This window comes from Schistocerca gregaria, chromosome 7, assembly GCF_023897955.1.
Source record: "Schistocerca gregaria isolate iqSchGreg1 chromosome 7, iqSchGreg1.2, whole genome shotgun sequence".
Classification (NCBI taxonomy): domain Eukaryota; kingdom Metazoa; phylum Arthropoda; class Insecta; order Orthoptera; family Acrididae; genus Schistocerca; species Schistocerca gregaria.
In genome coordinates, this window is record NC_064926.1 from 548,107,243 (window position 1) to 548,124,192 (window position 16,950).

The 16,950-nt window shown below is 44.1% G+C and overlaps 1 protein-coding gene across 1 annotated transcript in view; it reads left to right on the forward strand.

Moving 5' to 3' along the window:
* The window catches only part of LOC126282473 (uncharacterized), a 293,068-nt gene that overhangs the window by 270,502 nt on the left and 5,616 nt on the right, over positions 1–16,950 (forward strand). The window contains exon 12 of the mRNA XM_049982129.1: positions 5,664–5,820. Within this exon, the coding sequence (XP_049838086.1) occupies positions 5,664–5,796 (133 nt within the window). The 3' untranslated portion in view covers positions 5,797–5,820. The remainder of the gene's footprint in view (positions 1–5,663; positions 5,821–16,950) is intronic.

The following is a 16,950-nucleotide window of genomic DNA, read 5'->3' on the forward strand; positions in this document are numbered from 1 at the left end:
CCTTTTGCTAGAAATGTTGTGACTATATCAGTGTGCTCGTATGGATGCGGAGGGCAGTTTGTTTTCTGTAGCACATGCTACTCTTTCCTGTCGATAGCGTTGCTACAGCATAAATAAACGATGCGGTGCCTTTGAGATCTGGCGACAGTGACTGTTTTTCGGTGCTTGAGGGCCGTATCACCAGTAAAACCCCATCGGGAAAGGAATTCGCCAGACTGACACCATCCCTCCGATACTGTTTACCCTTGAATTGGAAGACGTATTAAAATCACTAGACTAGAATAACAGAGGAATAAGAGGCGATGACTCATATCTGAACCATCTGAACTTTTCCGACGATATTATGCTCACAAGTGAAGATATGGAAGATCTAGAGTCGCATCCAAAAACTAAAACTTGCATCTACAAAGACTGGATTGGGAATGAACCTCGATACAGTGAAAAATCGGAGACCAGACAACCAACCACTTACAGTCGGTAACCAATCTGAAGAAGGTGTTGATGAATACATCTACCTTTCCTCAAAGTTGAACAAGGGAAAAATAATCAAAATACAGAAATTCCTTGCAGAATGGGACTGAGCTGGGAAACATTCCCGAAAATAAGGTTTATGCCATGGAGTGACGTGTACTTGGATTTAGCCTGAGTGGTAGGACTCGATCAGAGGACATTAGGAAGAGAACAAAGGCAGCAGACGTCCTATAGAGAATTGCAAGACTGAAGTGACAATGAGTCGGATACATAACTCGACAAGATCACAGCAGGTGGACCCCTAAAACTGTTCACTGGAGACCTTGTGATCACAAGAGTGGCATTGGAAGAAGGCAAAACAGATGGTTTGATGATGTGAAGCTGGTGGCTGGAACATAAATGTATGAGATGCCACAGTCTCGAAGACAGTGGAAACATGTGGAAGAGGTCTGTAACCACCAGAATATGGAAGAGGCCAGCATCGTGCAGTGTACTGAGTCGGGCTGTAAAAGAAGAAGAAGACAGAGAAGGAGGAGAGTTACTCAGAAGTGTAGTGTGCAGCACGTGCCGTATATGAAGCTTCAGTAAATTAAAGACATGCCTCTATGGAGCACAGTTTTATCTAAGCATCAGTTGTAACCCGTAGTGGCTATCTTCGGACCAAAAATCAAATTATCGGAGTGGGCCATCCAGTGGATAGTAAGTTTAAATCGACGTACGTCCTATATAGAGCCATAAAATGAAAACCTGGAGTCATTACCTGGGTTACCTGTGGTCTCAGACTCCCCAGTAGCCGCAGCATGCTTCTAACTACATATTCACTGTCGCAGGCGATTGATAAACTGCACATCACAATAAGCAGCGTCAGTCAGGCTGTGGTCGGTACTTATGGAGGAACTTGTAAGTGAAATCCTTTGCACCATTCCAGCAAAATTCAGCACGATCGACACTGACTTAACCCAGGGACAGAATTCACACCAATTCTTATACCCAGTGTGGATAATGGTCTTCAGTGTGAAATCATACTATATGAAATCACGTTACCGATACTTAACAATCATGCATTCAGCAGAATGGAAGAGATAAATACAATATATACAATCGGAGTGCCTCCGAAACAAAGAATTTGTGTGAAATTCTCGTATTAGATGTTTCCGAAAATCATTGAGAGCAATGGAGCTATGTAATTACCAGCTGCCGTTCTACCTAATGCTCAATGATTAAACGAAATATTTATTACCAGATGATTAAAGATGAGATGGGTCATCTGAAATACTCTCACCAATGTTCCTCAGTGGCTTTCTCAGCAGTCTCCAGTGAATGGGAAATGTACAGCCGCCATTGCTCTCAAACCAGGAGGGAAGCCATGGAGATCTGCTGAACCATATTACTGTCTGCACGTGGAAGACATGTCCAAACCAACTGTTCAAGAACTGGGATCCTCCATAACGGAAGTATAAATGCAAGGTACTGAAAAAGCCAAAGAAGCGCAGCTACCATCAACTGTCAGAGGACACACCATTATAGATCACACAATCAATAAGAATGCACTGGGAACCCCCCCCCCCCCCCCCCCCGCTCTCCCCCACACCAGAAATTCCTTCCGCTCCAGCCGTACTGAAATCGCCTGTACTACTACTCTTTTGCAGGGAAGGATTTGATATCCGAGTTAGTGGAAAAAATAACAGCCGTCTCAGGAATTCCTCCAGCAAAGCAGACGGAAAAAAACAGCTTATCATCAATAGAAATCGCACTTGCAACCTCCATTAATCTTACTGGGTGTGCTTGAACGGCACAGCAACTGACGTGATAGAACATGGTAGCAGCTGACTTTCTCGGTTGAGTTTTGTGAGTGGACGAGCATTCAAATGATAAAATAGTCGGACAAGGCAGTTTGTTGTTTAGTATGGAGCTATGCTGATCTGCCTTCCGTGCCACGTTCCACCGGAATTATTCATTACATCTGACGGTATCTAATTAGACTCTCTCGTAATGAACTGTTTGGATTGCTGACGACTGTATCTGAGCAATACGAGCTTCTTCTTTACCTCCCCAGAACTACCCGTGTACTGACGATCAAAACCTGGTGCTGAACACAAGTTATTGGTCTTGATTATTGAATCTGATTACCATTATGATTTGGAAATTCTTTACAGTTAGTAACATGACTGAGTTTCACTTGTGGGATGATTGTAGTATCAGGCAGTGTGCTCTCCAACAAGAATTTCTACTTATGCATTGTATTATGAAGCAAATCGGAAGATGAACTGATGGCTTTTAGCTGAATATCGAAATCAAGTTGAAGACATTTAGCATAAAGTTATCTTCGTACCACATGCGAGCTGGATGCATCCTTTACGAACAATAAAAAACGTATGGTGTCTCCTGTAACTGCTATTCTTGGCAGCAGCTTCTCTTCTTAGAGGAGTGTATATGCTTGAGTGCATTAATTCTTCCTAATGTGGTCGAGGCAAAACAATGCAAAATTTTAGTAGACTGAGTGCTCCATCTAGTGTAGCAGCCACTGTACGGGGTGGTGTAAATGCCATTGTTGTAGATATCAGGAGACGTTTGGCACTCCCACCTAGTCATCCTGGGTTCTTTTGGCTGCCGAGAAAGAAGTCCGCAGGGGAAGGCTGCAGAATAAACATGAGAATCCTTTGCTACTCCAGTAAGATTGAACATGTATGTGAGCGTGTGTGTGTGTGTGCGCCGTCGTTCCTAATGTGGCCTGGCATCGTGTCGTGATGTCCACACGTGGGTACGGTAGGTGCAGTGGACGGCCCTGCTGGGGACCAGAGAGCTTACTCGGCGAAGCTTACGCGCGAGACGGTGAGGCTTCAGCGGCGGCGGCGGTCGCAACACTCGGGGATCGGATTTCCGCCTGCGGATGCCAAGTGAAGACTTTTAGTGGTGGCCCGGTGCACCACTGCTGGGGCAGGCGTCAGTGTTGCCCAGGAAGACGATCCCTGGTCCGTTCGATTTGGAGCCACGTTTGGCTGCGTCTGTCCAGTTACATGGAGATGGAAGCACCCCCGTTCCTGCTCCAGAACACATGAATGAGTCCAGATTGCAGTGAGTACACCCGCAGTGGCGGCAGAGCACAGAACTGCTAAAAGTCTAGGCAGTCAGGCACCAGTTGATGGTCCGAGGGATGGATTCGGTGGTGGCAACTAATTCATAAGTATGTTGTCATCTTTACGTGGCGTTTAACACAAGCTTGGCGTCATTACATGGCCTAGCTCTTCGAATTGGCTGGAGGATGATTATGTGGAAGAAACAGCATTGCTGTGAATTTCCGTCACATGGACGCTTCTCAAAGTGTGGTCCGTGTCCCAAGGCTCTGTCACCTCACGTCACGGAAATGGTCAAAACATGGAAGTAACTTGCAGCACTGAGTGCTGTGTCTGCAGAAGTTGTTGACTGTGAGGGTCAGTGCTTGGAACGTGGAGGTACAGCTACAAATACTGTTTTGTTCATTACAATACAGACGTCACTTATCTGATCCTTGTTAAATGCTAATTGGATTTGCCATGGTGTTGAGTCCGAAGACTGCCTCGATTGTCTATTCATCCCTTTTATGCTGTGCGAGGCTTTTCATTTTGCATTCTCCATGTATTTGAACATGTTACAGTGTTCAGGCTTCCACTGTTCTGTACAGCTTTTACCTTTCGCACTTCCCTCCATTACCATATTAACTATTTGCCTCTATTCCATATGCACTCCAGACAGTCACTTTCATTGTTATTGCCGGTCCACATTTTACATTCGTTTTATTACATACCCTCAGTTACTTTGTTGCACAAAGTTAAGCTGCTCATTTCCCTAGCTAGTCCCTCACTGTCACCTGATTTAATTCCACTACAAAGTTCTACAAGTCACACACTCATTGTCGGAGATAATTTTTTTTCATATCTTTAATCTCCACAGCAATGCCTTCACTCAGATCTTTTTTTAACGGACCCTTTGTGATGTGTGTACTGTAAGACCTTCTGTACACACCATCAGATTATTTGACTTGACGCTCTAACGAAGTAGGCGAGTGTCAGCAATATGTCTCGTGGTCGTATCGTGGCGTGTTTATCTTCTGCCGTTAGGTCAGACGATAGAAATGCCACTTGCATGCTTAGAGTAGCAGAGTAATGGTGGCCAACTTTAAACAGAACTTGATTAATTTTCACACACATTTATTAAAATAATAGCAAGCATAAAAATTACTTAACTTGGTTCTGGATGCTATTTGCAATTGAAAATCTGAAGTTCCTTTGGTATTAGAACGTTAATCTTATTCTCACATATATCTCTGATACTTGACAAAAGTGTCTATACATTTATCATCATGACTGTGTTCAGGAATATGGTAATCTTATTAGGTGCAGATTGAAACTTGACTATAGACTGGTACAGACAAACGTAGAACTGGTACAGACTAATGCAGACTGGTACAGACTGGTGCAGACAAATGCAGACTGACTAATTGGAGGTCTGTAGACTCGTTATAATACCCCACATGTTCATGTATCACTGTGTGAGTGTGATCCGTGAGCAGAAAAGGTTATTCGTAAGGAGAAAATTCATTGGCTGCATTACATATTAATACACGGATCGGCGGAAGCAGAATTTGGTCTGTCTCTAAGGCAGCGCCATCTCGTAGTACGGAGACAGACGAGCGCTGCGCCTGCGCTGTTGTGTTTAGCGGGGTGCGCTCTAGTAGGAAAGTTGTGTACGCGCTGACTACGCGGAACTGTGTACACAACACCCTTAAAGTGCCCTTCCTTAAGCACATGAGAGTGATGTTGGAGGACATATTGATAACGAAAAGATAAACTGAATTAGGGATTCACAAACAACCAATTTGGAAATTTGTATTGTATCAGTACAAATATTTCTTGTGGAGAAATAAATCTACAGTTAGCGAGTATTGCTTAGCGACAATGTACTAAATTGTTTCGCTATTCACAGATTATATAGAGCCTTACTGAAATAAGGTAAACAAGTCATCACTATACTGCTTATAAAAACAGCAAAAAGAAAGGAAATTGGAGTGTCTGACAGATTATGAAGTAGTATTCTCTTACGATCAGTACTAATTTTGAAACATTGTTCACAGCCTTGTTTGATACAAGCACTCACAGAGAGAGAAGGTGTTTAACAGAAAGGAATTTCTGACTGGCCGCGTGCTCTGTCTGCAGCGAGGGCGCAGTCGCAGACGCCTCGGCAGAGCGCGCGCGCTCGCACGCCATCGCCACGCTGCTCACCGTCTGCCTCTTCCTGGCCGCCTACAGCAGCTGCCGGCTGATCGACCCCAACCAGCACGTGTCGTAGCGGCGCCACACCCCTCTACGACACGTGAGTCGACGTAGCGATTTGTGGGATGAGTACTGGTTTGTGAAGGGCGCGGGAGGGGAGGGGAGCACATGGCGACCAAACTGCTGAGGTCATCGGCCCCGGGAGCACGTGTCTCTCGTGTGCAAATCTTTCCACATTTGTAAAACTGCGAGCATTGCAACCGACATTCTCTTCAACTTGCTAATTGAATTCAAGCTTCGATCTCCCTCAACAATTCCCCCAATACCTTTACTTCTTATCAGTCCCAAATCAACTATTCCTACCAGCCTCACACTACTCAACACGTCAGTTTACTTTTGACGTTAAAATGTCATTGTTTGTTCAGTCTGCATTTTATACTGTGCCGGCCGGGATGACCGAGCGGTTCTAGGCGCTACAGATTGGAACCGCGTGACCTCTACGGTCGTAGGTTCGAATCCTGCTTCGGGCATGGATGTGTGTGATGTCCTTAGGTTAGTTAGGTTTAATTAGTTCTGAGTTCTAGGGGACTGATGACCTCAGCAGTTAAGTCCCATAGTGCTCAGAGCCATTTGAGCCATTTTATATTGTCACTGCTGCCGACGTTTTCAGTTACTGCGTTTTCCAAATGGCTAAATTCGTCTACGAGTATTTCAGCATCTCATCCCCTGACCTAATTCAGCGAAGAGCATCTGATTTAATACAACACTCCAATACCATTGTATTACTCTTAGTGATGATTATCTTATTACCTCTTTCCAAGACACAACTCATTCCTTTTAAACGATGTTACAACCTCTTTAGCATCCCCGAAAGTGTCATAATGTCATCGTTAAATTTCAAGGTATTTATAAATGGAAGAAACGAAATGTGTTGCAAAGTAGAACTTACTATGCAGATCATCAAGATATTGTGTTCCTCATAAATAGGAAGTTGACATAAAGTTTCTCCTCCTCTCTCCAAGTCCACGTGGTTCCTACGTGCCAATGAAAATTGGTCTGCAATAAGCGGACCAATGGTATTTTTGATGACATGGCAACTACCTCCCCTCCTAACAAAAGTTTTACTTCACCAGACAATCGTTTTACTCCCTTGTCTGTGGTTCTTCAACAATTTTGAGGCGTTCTCCCGCTCCTCAGCTGAGCTCTCTACTTCAACCAATACCTTCGTATCCACATTCAAATTTCCCGGAAACTAGGATCCTGACATTTGGCACTGAGCTATTTCTTTTGGTTAACCAATGAGGAATCCTCTTAAAAAATTTTAGGCCAGATATTACTCATGTCACGAGACATGGTGCCAGAAAGTTGGATCATCAGTTTGGAAAGAGAAAAGAATCTTTGTCCACAAAGCAAGTCTATCACATCTCGCTGAACGCCAAGATTTTTATCAGTTATTGACTTTCCCTGGCCCAGCGTCGCACTACGTTGTATGATTTCTGTGAAGGAGGTCCTGATCCCAGTGTCTGCAGGAATGTACTCACGGACGCCCAGTATTAACAGAGCCCGCGTCGCCGCCCTCTACACGACCTGAGTGGCCAGGTCGTCTCATCCCTTCGTGTTTTTCTCTGAAGGGCGAGCCGCACCCCGCAGGGGAATTTGTCCCACATCATGCTACTGACCTCGGCCACTTGGTGTTCCCAGCTGAAGTATGCAAAATGAGTAAGCTCTGGGAGGGTTAATTTTTTAGCAATTACTGTAAAGGCTTCTTGTAAATATTATCGCCAAAATAGAATTTCTAAAAACTTTCTACATCCGGGTGCGATGTTTATTCTTGATCTTGTTGTACACTTTTCTCCTATAATCAAATCTGAAAAGAGCGTAATGTTATTTATTTTTTTCCTTCCTTTTACTTTCTTCTCTGATCTACACCTCTTTTCTTAGATTGCTATCAAATCACTTCTTCTTCTTCCTTTCATTATATATGAACAATTACGGTACAACACAATAAGGAGATGAACTCCCGAGATACCAGGTTGACGTAAAATACATCAGTTTCTTTAACATTTCGCTTACACCACCTAGACTTGCGAACCATCATCTATAAAAGCGCGTGGTCTGGTATGAAAACACTACTCGATACTATCACTTCTTTACCACAACAAAAATAATACCTCATCACTTCAGGCATTAGCCTCCTATATAAACAACCACCCAGCCTACGTTATACAATACTTAGTGGTTGCACAAGCGCCGGCCACTGTGGCCGAGCGGTTCTAGGCGCTTCAGTCCGGAACCGCGCTGCTGTTAACGTCGCAGGTTAGAATCCTGAATCGGGTATGTATGTGTGTGATGTCCTTAGGTTAGTTAGTTTTAATTAGTTCTAGGTCTAGGGGACTGATGATGTGGCTCTGAGCACTGTGGGACTTAACTTCAGAGGTCATCAGTCCCCTAGAACTTAGAACTACTTAAACCTAACTAACCTAAGGTCATCACACACATCCATGCCCGAGGCAGGATTCGAACCTGCGACCGTAGCGATCGCGCGGTTCCAGACTGTAGCGCCTGGAACCGCTCGGCCACTCCGGCCGGCAGGGGACTGATGACCTCAGGTGTTAAGTCTCATAGTGCTTAGAGCCATTTTAACCATTTTTGGTTCCACAAGTCAGCTCATGAAACGAAGAAAATATATTTACGTTTTGAGACATTACTTGCTTGAAACTGCTCCTCATCAAAGTGCCAATTGAACACCACTTCGCGATGTATATTACCATCTCAAGATTAACCGTTCTGTATCACTCGTCGTAGTGGCTACCTTCGAACAATTCACTGCAATCGGTAGCAAAATAACTGTTGAAACCTCAGAACTGTATTGAAACAGTACAAGTAATTACAAGAACCGTCGGATACCTGTCTGCTGAGCCGACAGATGCAAATTATTAATACTAAATCAACGCTCGAGATAAAATCTCAACAGCTCAGCGTAAGTCCTGTCTGTCCCCTGACCAACTATACAGAAAATAAACAGCTCTTTGATTGCCTTTTTTACATTACCCATACTGCGCTATAATTCTGATTCTCTCAGCAGCTCTTTGGCCAGCGCCGTCTCTCTGAACCCATGAGTTGCTAGGTATTTACTTCCACAAAGTGATGGATTCACGGGCAGATTACTGTAGGTTACATACTTCCTCTCGCACCTCATCAGACTAAAACAGTTCTAATTACAAACCAAGCATCACATAAGCTCAGTGCACAGGTTCTTATTATACTTGTAAGATAGGGTTTAAATTATCTAATGCTGCCTGCTACTACCGTGCTATACGATTCCAAAATTCCCATCTTTGACCAATATAAAATACCTGTACAATAGTTTACCGATGGAACATTATGCCGTACAGATATGCGTATCTGTGTATTTGAATGCCGTCCGCTGTCATGGAGCTTGTGAGTGCAAGTGCTTTAGGCTAATTGTCATAAAATGAGTATCACTAGCACAGTTAGCACCGACTCAGGTCGCAGTTTTAAAATTACGGATATTTCACGTACCGTCGCATTCAACATACACGTCCTGTACTTACAATCTTCAATGTCAATGAAGGTACTTTGTATAAAAGGGATTTTGCCTCTTCGAGAATAGAGTAATGCTGAAACGCGTAACGATGAAATAAATAAATGCAGGATGGACATAAAAGAATTTTCCAGTTATATATCTTAATAGTATAAACTGTAAGTGCTGTAGATGTTGGTTCAAGGTGACAGTGAAAGAGTAACTCGATTGAGATAAGCGCATGTGCAAGTACTGCTTCGTTGTTTTCCCGCTAGCAGCGCCACATGCGTCACATGCGTAAAACGAAAAGGGTTTTGTGTTCTGCAGCTTGCGAGGAGTGAATCTGTAATTTCAGTTCAACGTACGTTTAATTTAATGTGTAATTGTGACTTTCCACGTAGCAAAAAATGCGGTGATGGTATAATTAACTTGAAACAATTGTGAGTGTGTATGTGTGAACGGGAAAAGCACGAGATGACCAAAAGTGTCTCAAGAGCATCGTACGCTCGTAGTCCAAGGAAGTCTGTTCAGAAAGCATCTTGAACTTCAGTTTCCAAAGACGACAATATGGAAAGTTTTAAGGAAACATTTACATACATGTCTATACTGGTTATAGTTGGTACACGCTTTAAGGCTAGATGAATATAGTGCTCGTTATGACTTTGCAAGCAGTGTGTCAGTTGCCAAAGACGACAATGTGGAAAGTTTTAAGGAAACATTTACATACATGTCTATACTCGTTATAGTTGGTACAAGTACCGTTCTAACATTTTGTATCCACTTCTTTATTCTCTTCTCTACAATTAGGTGGTCAATTTGGTTCACTGTTTTCCCATCTGGAGACACCCAGGTTCCTTTATAGGGTATTAGATTAGGAAATGAGACACTTAAAGTAGTAAAGGAGTTTCGCTATTTGGGGAGCAAAATAACTGATGATGGTCGAAGTAGAGAGGATATAAAATGTACGCTGGCAATGGCAAGGAAAGCGTTTCTGAAGAAGAGAAATTTGTTAACATCGAGTATAGATTTAAGAGTCAGGAAGTCGTTTCTGAAAGTATTTGTACGGAGTGTAGCCATGTATAGAAGTGAAATATGGACAATAAATAGGCTGGACAAGAAGAGAATAGAAGCTTTCAAAATGTGGTGCTACAGACGAATGCTGAAGATTAGATGGGTAGATCACATAACTAATGAGGAAGTATTGAATAGGATTGGGGAGAAGAGAAGTTTGTGGCACAACTTGACTAGAAGAAGGGATCGCTTGGTAGGTCATGTTCTGAGACATCAAGGGATCACCAATTTAGTATTGGAGGGTAGCGTGGAGCGTAAAAGTCGTAGAGGGAGACCAAGAGATGAATACACTAAGCAGATTCAGAAGAATGTAGGTTGCAGTAGGTACTGTGAGATGAAGAAGCTTGCACAGGATAGAGTAGCATGGAGAGCTGCATCAAACCAGTCTCAGGACTGAAGACCACAACAACAACAACACGTATAGGGGACTGATGACCTCAGATGTTAAGTCCCATAGTGCTTAGAGCCATTTGAACCATTTTTGAAACGTTGTTGTGATGACTCGTGTAAGGAGGAGAATTGCGTACCATCACGTTTCCGACTTTGATAAAGGATCTGGATTCCAACGACCTCGTATCACTAGCAGTCGAGATGACAGGCATCTTATCCGCATGGCTGTAACGCATCGTGCAGCCACGTCTCGATCCATGAGTCAACAGATGGGGACATTTGCAAGACAACCACCATCTGCACGTACAGTTCGACGACAACAACCGTCTGCACGAACAGTTCGACGACGTGTGCAGCAGCATGGACTATCATCTCGGAGACCATGGCTGCAGTTACACTTGACGCTGCGTCCCAGACAGGAGCGCCTGCGATGGTGAACTCAACAACTAACCTGGGTGTACGAATGGCAAAACGTCATTTTTTCGTGTGAATCCAGGTTCTGTTTACAGCATCACGATGGTTGCATCCGTGTTTGGCGACATCACGTTGAACGCACATTAGAAGCGTGTATTCATCATCGCCATACTGGCGTATCACCCGGCGTGAAGGTATGGGGTGCCATTGGTTACACGTCTCGGTCGCCTTGACGGCACTTTGAACAGTGGACGTTACATTTCAGATGTGTTACGACCCGTTGCTCTACCCTTCATTCGATCCCTGCGAAACCCTACAGTTGAGCAGGACAATGCACGACCGCATATTGCAGGTCCTGTACGGGCCTTTCTGGATACAAAAAAAATGTTCAACTGCTGCCCTGGCCAGCACATTATCCAGGTCTCTCACCAATTGAAAACGTCTGGTCAATGGTAGCCGAGCAACTGGCTCGCCACAATACGCCAGTCTCTACTCTTGATGGACTGTGGTATAGTGTTGAAGCTGCATGGGCAGCTGTACCTGTACACGCCATCCAAGTTCTGTTTGACTCAATGTCCAGGCGTATCAAGGCCGTTATTACGGCCAGAGGTTGTTGTTCTGTGTAATGATTTCTCAGGATCTATGCAACCAAATTACGTGAAAATGTAATCGTATGTCAGTTCTAGTATAATATATTTGTCCAATGAATACCCGTTTATCATCTACATTTCTTTTTGATGTAGCAATTTTAATGGCCAGCCTAATCTAAGGACAACATACACATCCATGTCCGAGGCAGGATTGGAATCTGCGACCGTGCGGTCGCGCGTTTCCAGACTGAAGCCGGTAGAACCGCTCGGCCACACCGGCCAGCCTCTCCTATAATCACTCTACGACACCTTCTCATACATATATAGAAATAATAGAGGTCCTATCACTCTTCCACGAGGCACTTCTGATGAACACTCACCGTCGATGGCAACATAATCGATGCTATCACTTACGAATTTCTTGAGCCAAGCACATATCTGGAAAACTATTTCATATGCTCGTACTTTCGTTAACACTTTGCAATGGAGCAATGTTGCCATCGACTTTTCGGAAATATAGAAATATGGAATCTGCTTGTTGCCTTTCATCCATAGCTCGCAGTATATCATGTGAGAAAAGAGCAAACTGTGTTCCGCTTCATAATTAGAAGGTGAACCTAAAAATTGTATTTGGCAACAAAAGGGAGCCCTTCTCCATTGATATCTCTTTGTACAAAGAGTAGTTCAGCATTATAATGATTGGTCGTAATGGTCTATACGACAGAGCTCTTTTCCGCTGGTCTCGATCTGGACCTGACCCCACGTCATGCGATTTTTTCCTGTGGTACGAGGTGCATTCAAGTTCTAAGGCCTCCGATTTTGTTTTCTAATTAACTACTCACCCGAAATCGATGAAACTGGCGTTACTTCTCGATGTAATCGCCCTTTAGATTTACACATTTTTCACAACGCTGACGCCATGATTCCATGGCAGCGGCGAAGGCTTCTTTAGGCGTCTGTTTTGACCACTGGAAAATCGCTGAGGCAATAGCAGCACGGTTGGTGAATGTGCGGCCACGGAGAGTGTCTTTCATTGTTGGAAAAAGCCAAAAGTCACTAGGAGCCAGGTTAGGTGAGTAGGGAGCATGAGGAATTACTTCAAAGTTGTTATCACGAAGAAACTTTTGCGTAACGTTAGCTCGATGTGCGGGTGCGTTGTCTTGGTGAAACAGCACACGCGCAGCCCTCCCCTTTTTGTTGCAGTGCAGGAAGGAATTTATTCAACAAAACATTTTCGTAGGATGCACCTGTTACCGTAGTGCCCTTTGGAACGCAATGGGTAAGGATTACGCCCTCGCTGTCCCAGAACATGGACACCATCATTTTTTCAGCACTGGCGGTTACCCGAAATTTTTTTGGTGGTGGTGAATCTGTGTGCTTCCATTGAGCTGCTGGCGCATTGTTTCTGGATTGAGAAATGGCATCCACGTCTCATCTATTGTCACAACCGACGAAAAGAAAGTCCCTTTCATGCTGTCATTGCACGTCAACATTGCTTAGCAACATGCCACACGGGCAGCCATGTGGTCGTCCGTCAGCATTCGTGGCACCCACCTGGATGACACTTTTCGCATTTTCAGGTCGTCATGCAGGATTGTGTGCACAGAACCCACAGAAATGCCATCTCTGGAGGCGATCTGTTCAACAGTTATTCGGCGATCCCCCAAAACAATTCTCTCCACTTTCTCGATCATGTCGTCAGACCAGCTTGTGCGAGCCTGAGGTTGTTTTGGTTTGTTGTCACACGATGTTCTGCCTTCATTAAACTGTCGCACCCACGAACGCACTTTCGACACATCCATAACTCCACCACCACATGTCTCCTTCAACTGTCGATGAATTTCACTTGGTTTCACACCACGCAAATTCAGAAAACGAATGATTGCACCCTGTTCAAGTAAGGAAAACGTCGCCATTTTAAGTATTTAAAACAGTTCTCATTCTCGCCGCTGGCGGTAAAATTCCATCTGCCGTACAGTGCTGCCATCTCTGGGACGTAATGACAATGAACGCAGCCTCATTTTAAAACAATGCGCTAGTTTCTATCTCTTTCCAGTCTGGAGAAAAAAAATCGGAGGCCTTAGAACTTGAATGCACCTCGTAAAACCACCTAATGATTTGCCAGATCTGAAACATAGAATTGAAAAGAGAATCGGTTCCGGTACTCCGGACTTGTTAATCTGAATGAGGGAAGTACTGGATTTTTGGTTGGATGTGTGCCGTATAACTAAAGGGGCACATATTGAGCGTCTGTAAGACAGACCAGACTGATTTACCTTCAATTTTATGTATGATTTGTTGTAAATAATCGAAATTAAAGCGTTACAGCGTGCCACTGAAACTGGGACATTCTATTATGGATATCCTGCATTTGTCTTCACAGCGAGAGTTTTATTATAAGTGCGCAATGTGACCGCCACATCTCAGGAAGGTTTCGTGCAGTATGTATCCCAGTTTACAGAATGCTTGCCTGGAAAGTCGTCTGCCACATAACCCATTACGTCACTGTGGATTAGGGGTGGATCCGGCTTGCAGTGCATGGTCATAATACTGGGGAAAATTCCTCAAAGAGACAATAAATAAGAAAATTTCAACCACACGAAGAGATCTGATAACGTAAATACGAGTGAAAAGATTGATATTGAAAGGGGAGAGCGTAATTTCAAGCGTTTATATGTTGTTTCCAAAAGTATGTGTTATGTTACATCATAACCAACTTTTATTACGTAGAATTTTGGGTTATGGTTTAAAAAAGCAACGGCTTGGATGTGTCTCGAGACTCACACAAGGCGCTTATAACGTCGTAGTATTATATTACATAGTTCCTTTATGCTCATACCTTTCGTATTGGCCGTCTTTGTATTGGAATTATTTTACCATATCGCATTATACACTACAATCAAATCTGCACCTACATGTTTTACTCAGTTATATTTATCAATATCAAATATAAGAAACGCGGCAAACCTTTTAGCAGTCTTAAATAGTTGCTGTGTCTTGCATTAATGGGTCCCACGGACAATGTTGCAAGTGGTTGGTCATGAGGTGTTTAACATCATCAGATGAAACCGTGTCGTCATTGCTTCCAACTAAAAATGACCCTAAGGAGATCGTAAACTGTTCACAGATATTCAGGTGGTACTTTACAAAACTTGAATATACTTTGCTCAGTATTGAACTACTAGCCTTTACCTTACAGCTTCGCTCGAATATACATTTGACACATCCGTTGCACACGTCTCCTGTTGAGCCACTTCCTCCCCCCCCCCCCCCCCCCCACCTCAATGAGCACATCATCTTCCCACCGCTATCTTTCCATCTCCTCCTCCCTACTTTCTATCTCGCTCTCCATCTCCTCCTCCCATTATCTCTGTCAATATACACCTCCCCCTTTCTCTGTGAACCACCTTCTCTCCCTCTTCTACCCAACTGCCCACTACATCTATACACATTCCACCAGTCTTCTGCATTTCCCCCTCTGCACCACTCTTTCTGTCCATCTCATGCTCCCAATCCCTCTGCTGTGCCTTCCTCATCCCTCTCGATGCCCATCTCCTCCTGCCATCTGTCTCTGTCCATTTCTCCTTCCCCTTTTTCTGTGCATCTCATCCTTCCCCTCTTGCACTATTCATGTACTGCACAATCTCTGCTCAACAATGCACATCCAGATTTGCAGCAGCCCTTGCAAAACAGGCCAATACTACTCCCAGAACATGCTTGTTGCGCAGGTCAGCCTGCAAACCAGGGGCTTCAAAACCACTTTTTCATCACTGTTGTGTATTTTTCAATGCAAATCAGGTTGATGAGGGCGGCCACTACTATCCCGAAAAAATTTTATTTGCAGGGCAACATACACATTAGCGGGCAGAAAATCGTTTCTTGTCTCTCATATGGAGGGTGTCGTGGAAATCAATTCGATAAGGCAGGCCAGTACTATTCCAACGCCACATGTCTGTTGTGCAAAGCAGTTTAAACGCCTGGGGCTGAAAAACGCGTTACCCATTACTCATCAGCTATTGGGGAGAGGAGGATAAAGCCCACAATGCTGATAATCATACAGTTTAGAGTTTTTGTGCCAAATTAGGTAGAAATATAAGAATTTACAGGAATGCGGGCAAGTGACACCGTCAGCAACTGCCGTAATTTCGACAGGAACGCACCCTGGCATTTTCAAGACGAAACAGTGGGAAGTAGACGCTGAGCAAACCAATTTAAAACCTCCGTTTTCATAGAAACATGAAGATAAAACACGCACACAGACACTACAATCGGCAGTGAAATTATAATCAGTGGGTGAGGATGCATACACAAACACTGCAATCGACAGTGAAATTAATAATCAATGGGTGAGGAAGCGTAAACACTGACCCTCTGTTTTTTAACATAACATTATCCCAGTAGCTGAAACTGCACGTCAGGATCTCCATGTTACACTACTGGCCATTAAAATTGCTACCTCAAGAAGACATGCAGATGATAAACGGGAATTCATTGGACAAATATATTATACTTCAACTGACATGTGATTCCATTTCACGCAATTTGGATGCATAGATCCTGAAATCGGTACCCAGAACAACCACCTCTGGCCATAATAACGGCCTTGATACACCTGGCCATTGAGTGAAACAGAGCTTGGATGGCGTGTACAGATACAGCTGCCCATGCAGCTTCAACACGATACCACAGTTCATCAAGAGTAGTGACTGGCGTATTGTGACGAGCCAGTTGCTAGGGCACCATTGACCAGACGTTTTTAGCTGGAGAATGTGCTGTCCAGGGCAACAGTCCAACATTTTTTGTATCCAGAAAGGCCCGTACAGGACATGCAACATGCGGTCGTGCATTATCCTGCTGAAATGTAGGGCTTCGCAGGGATCGAATGAAGGGTAGAGCCACGGGTCGTAACACATCTGAAATGTAACGTCCACTGTTCAGAGTGCAGTCAATGCGAACTAGTGACGGAGACGTCTAACCAATGACACCCCATTCCATCAAGCCAGGTGATACGCCAGTATGGCGATGACGAATACACGCTTCCAATGTGCGTTCACCGCGATGTCGCCAAACACGGATGCGACCATCGTGATGCTGTAAGCGGAACCTAGATTCATCCGAAAAAATGACATTTTGCCATTCATGCTCCCAGGTTCGTCGTTGAGTACACCATTGCAGGCGCTCCTGTTTGTGATGCATCGTCAAGGGTAACCGCAGCCATGGT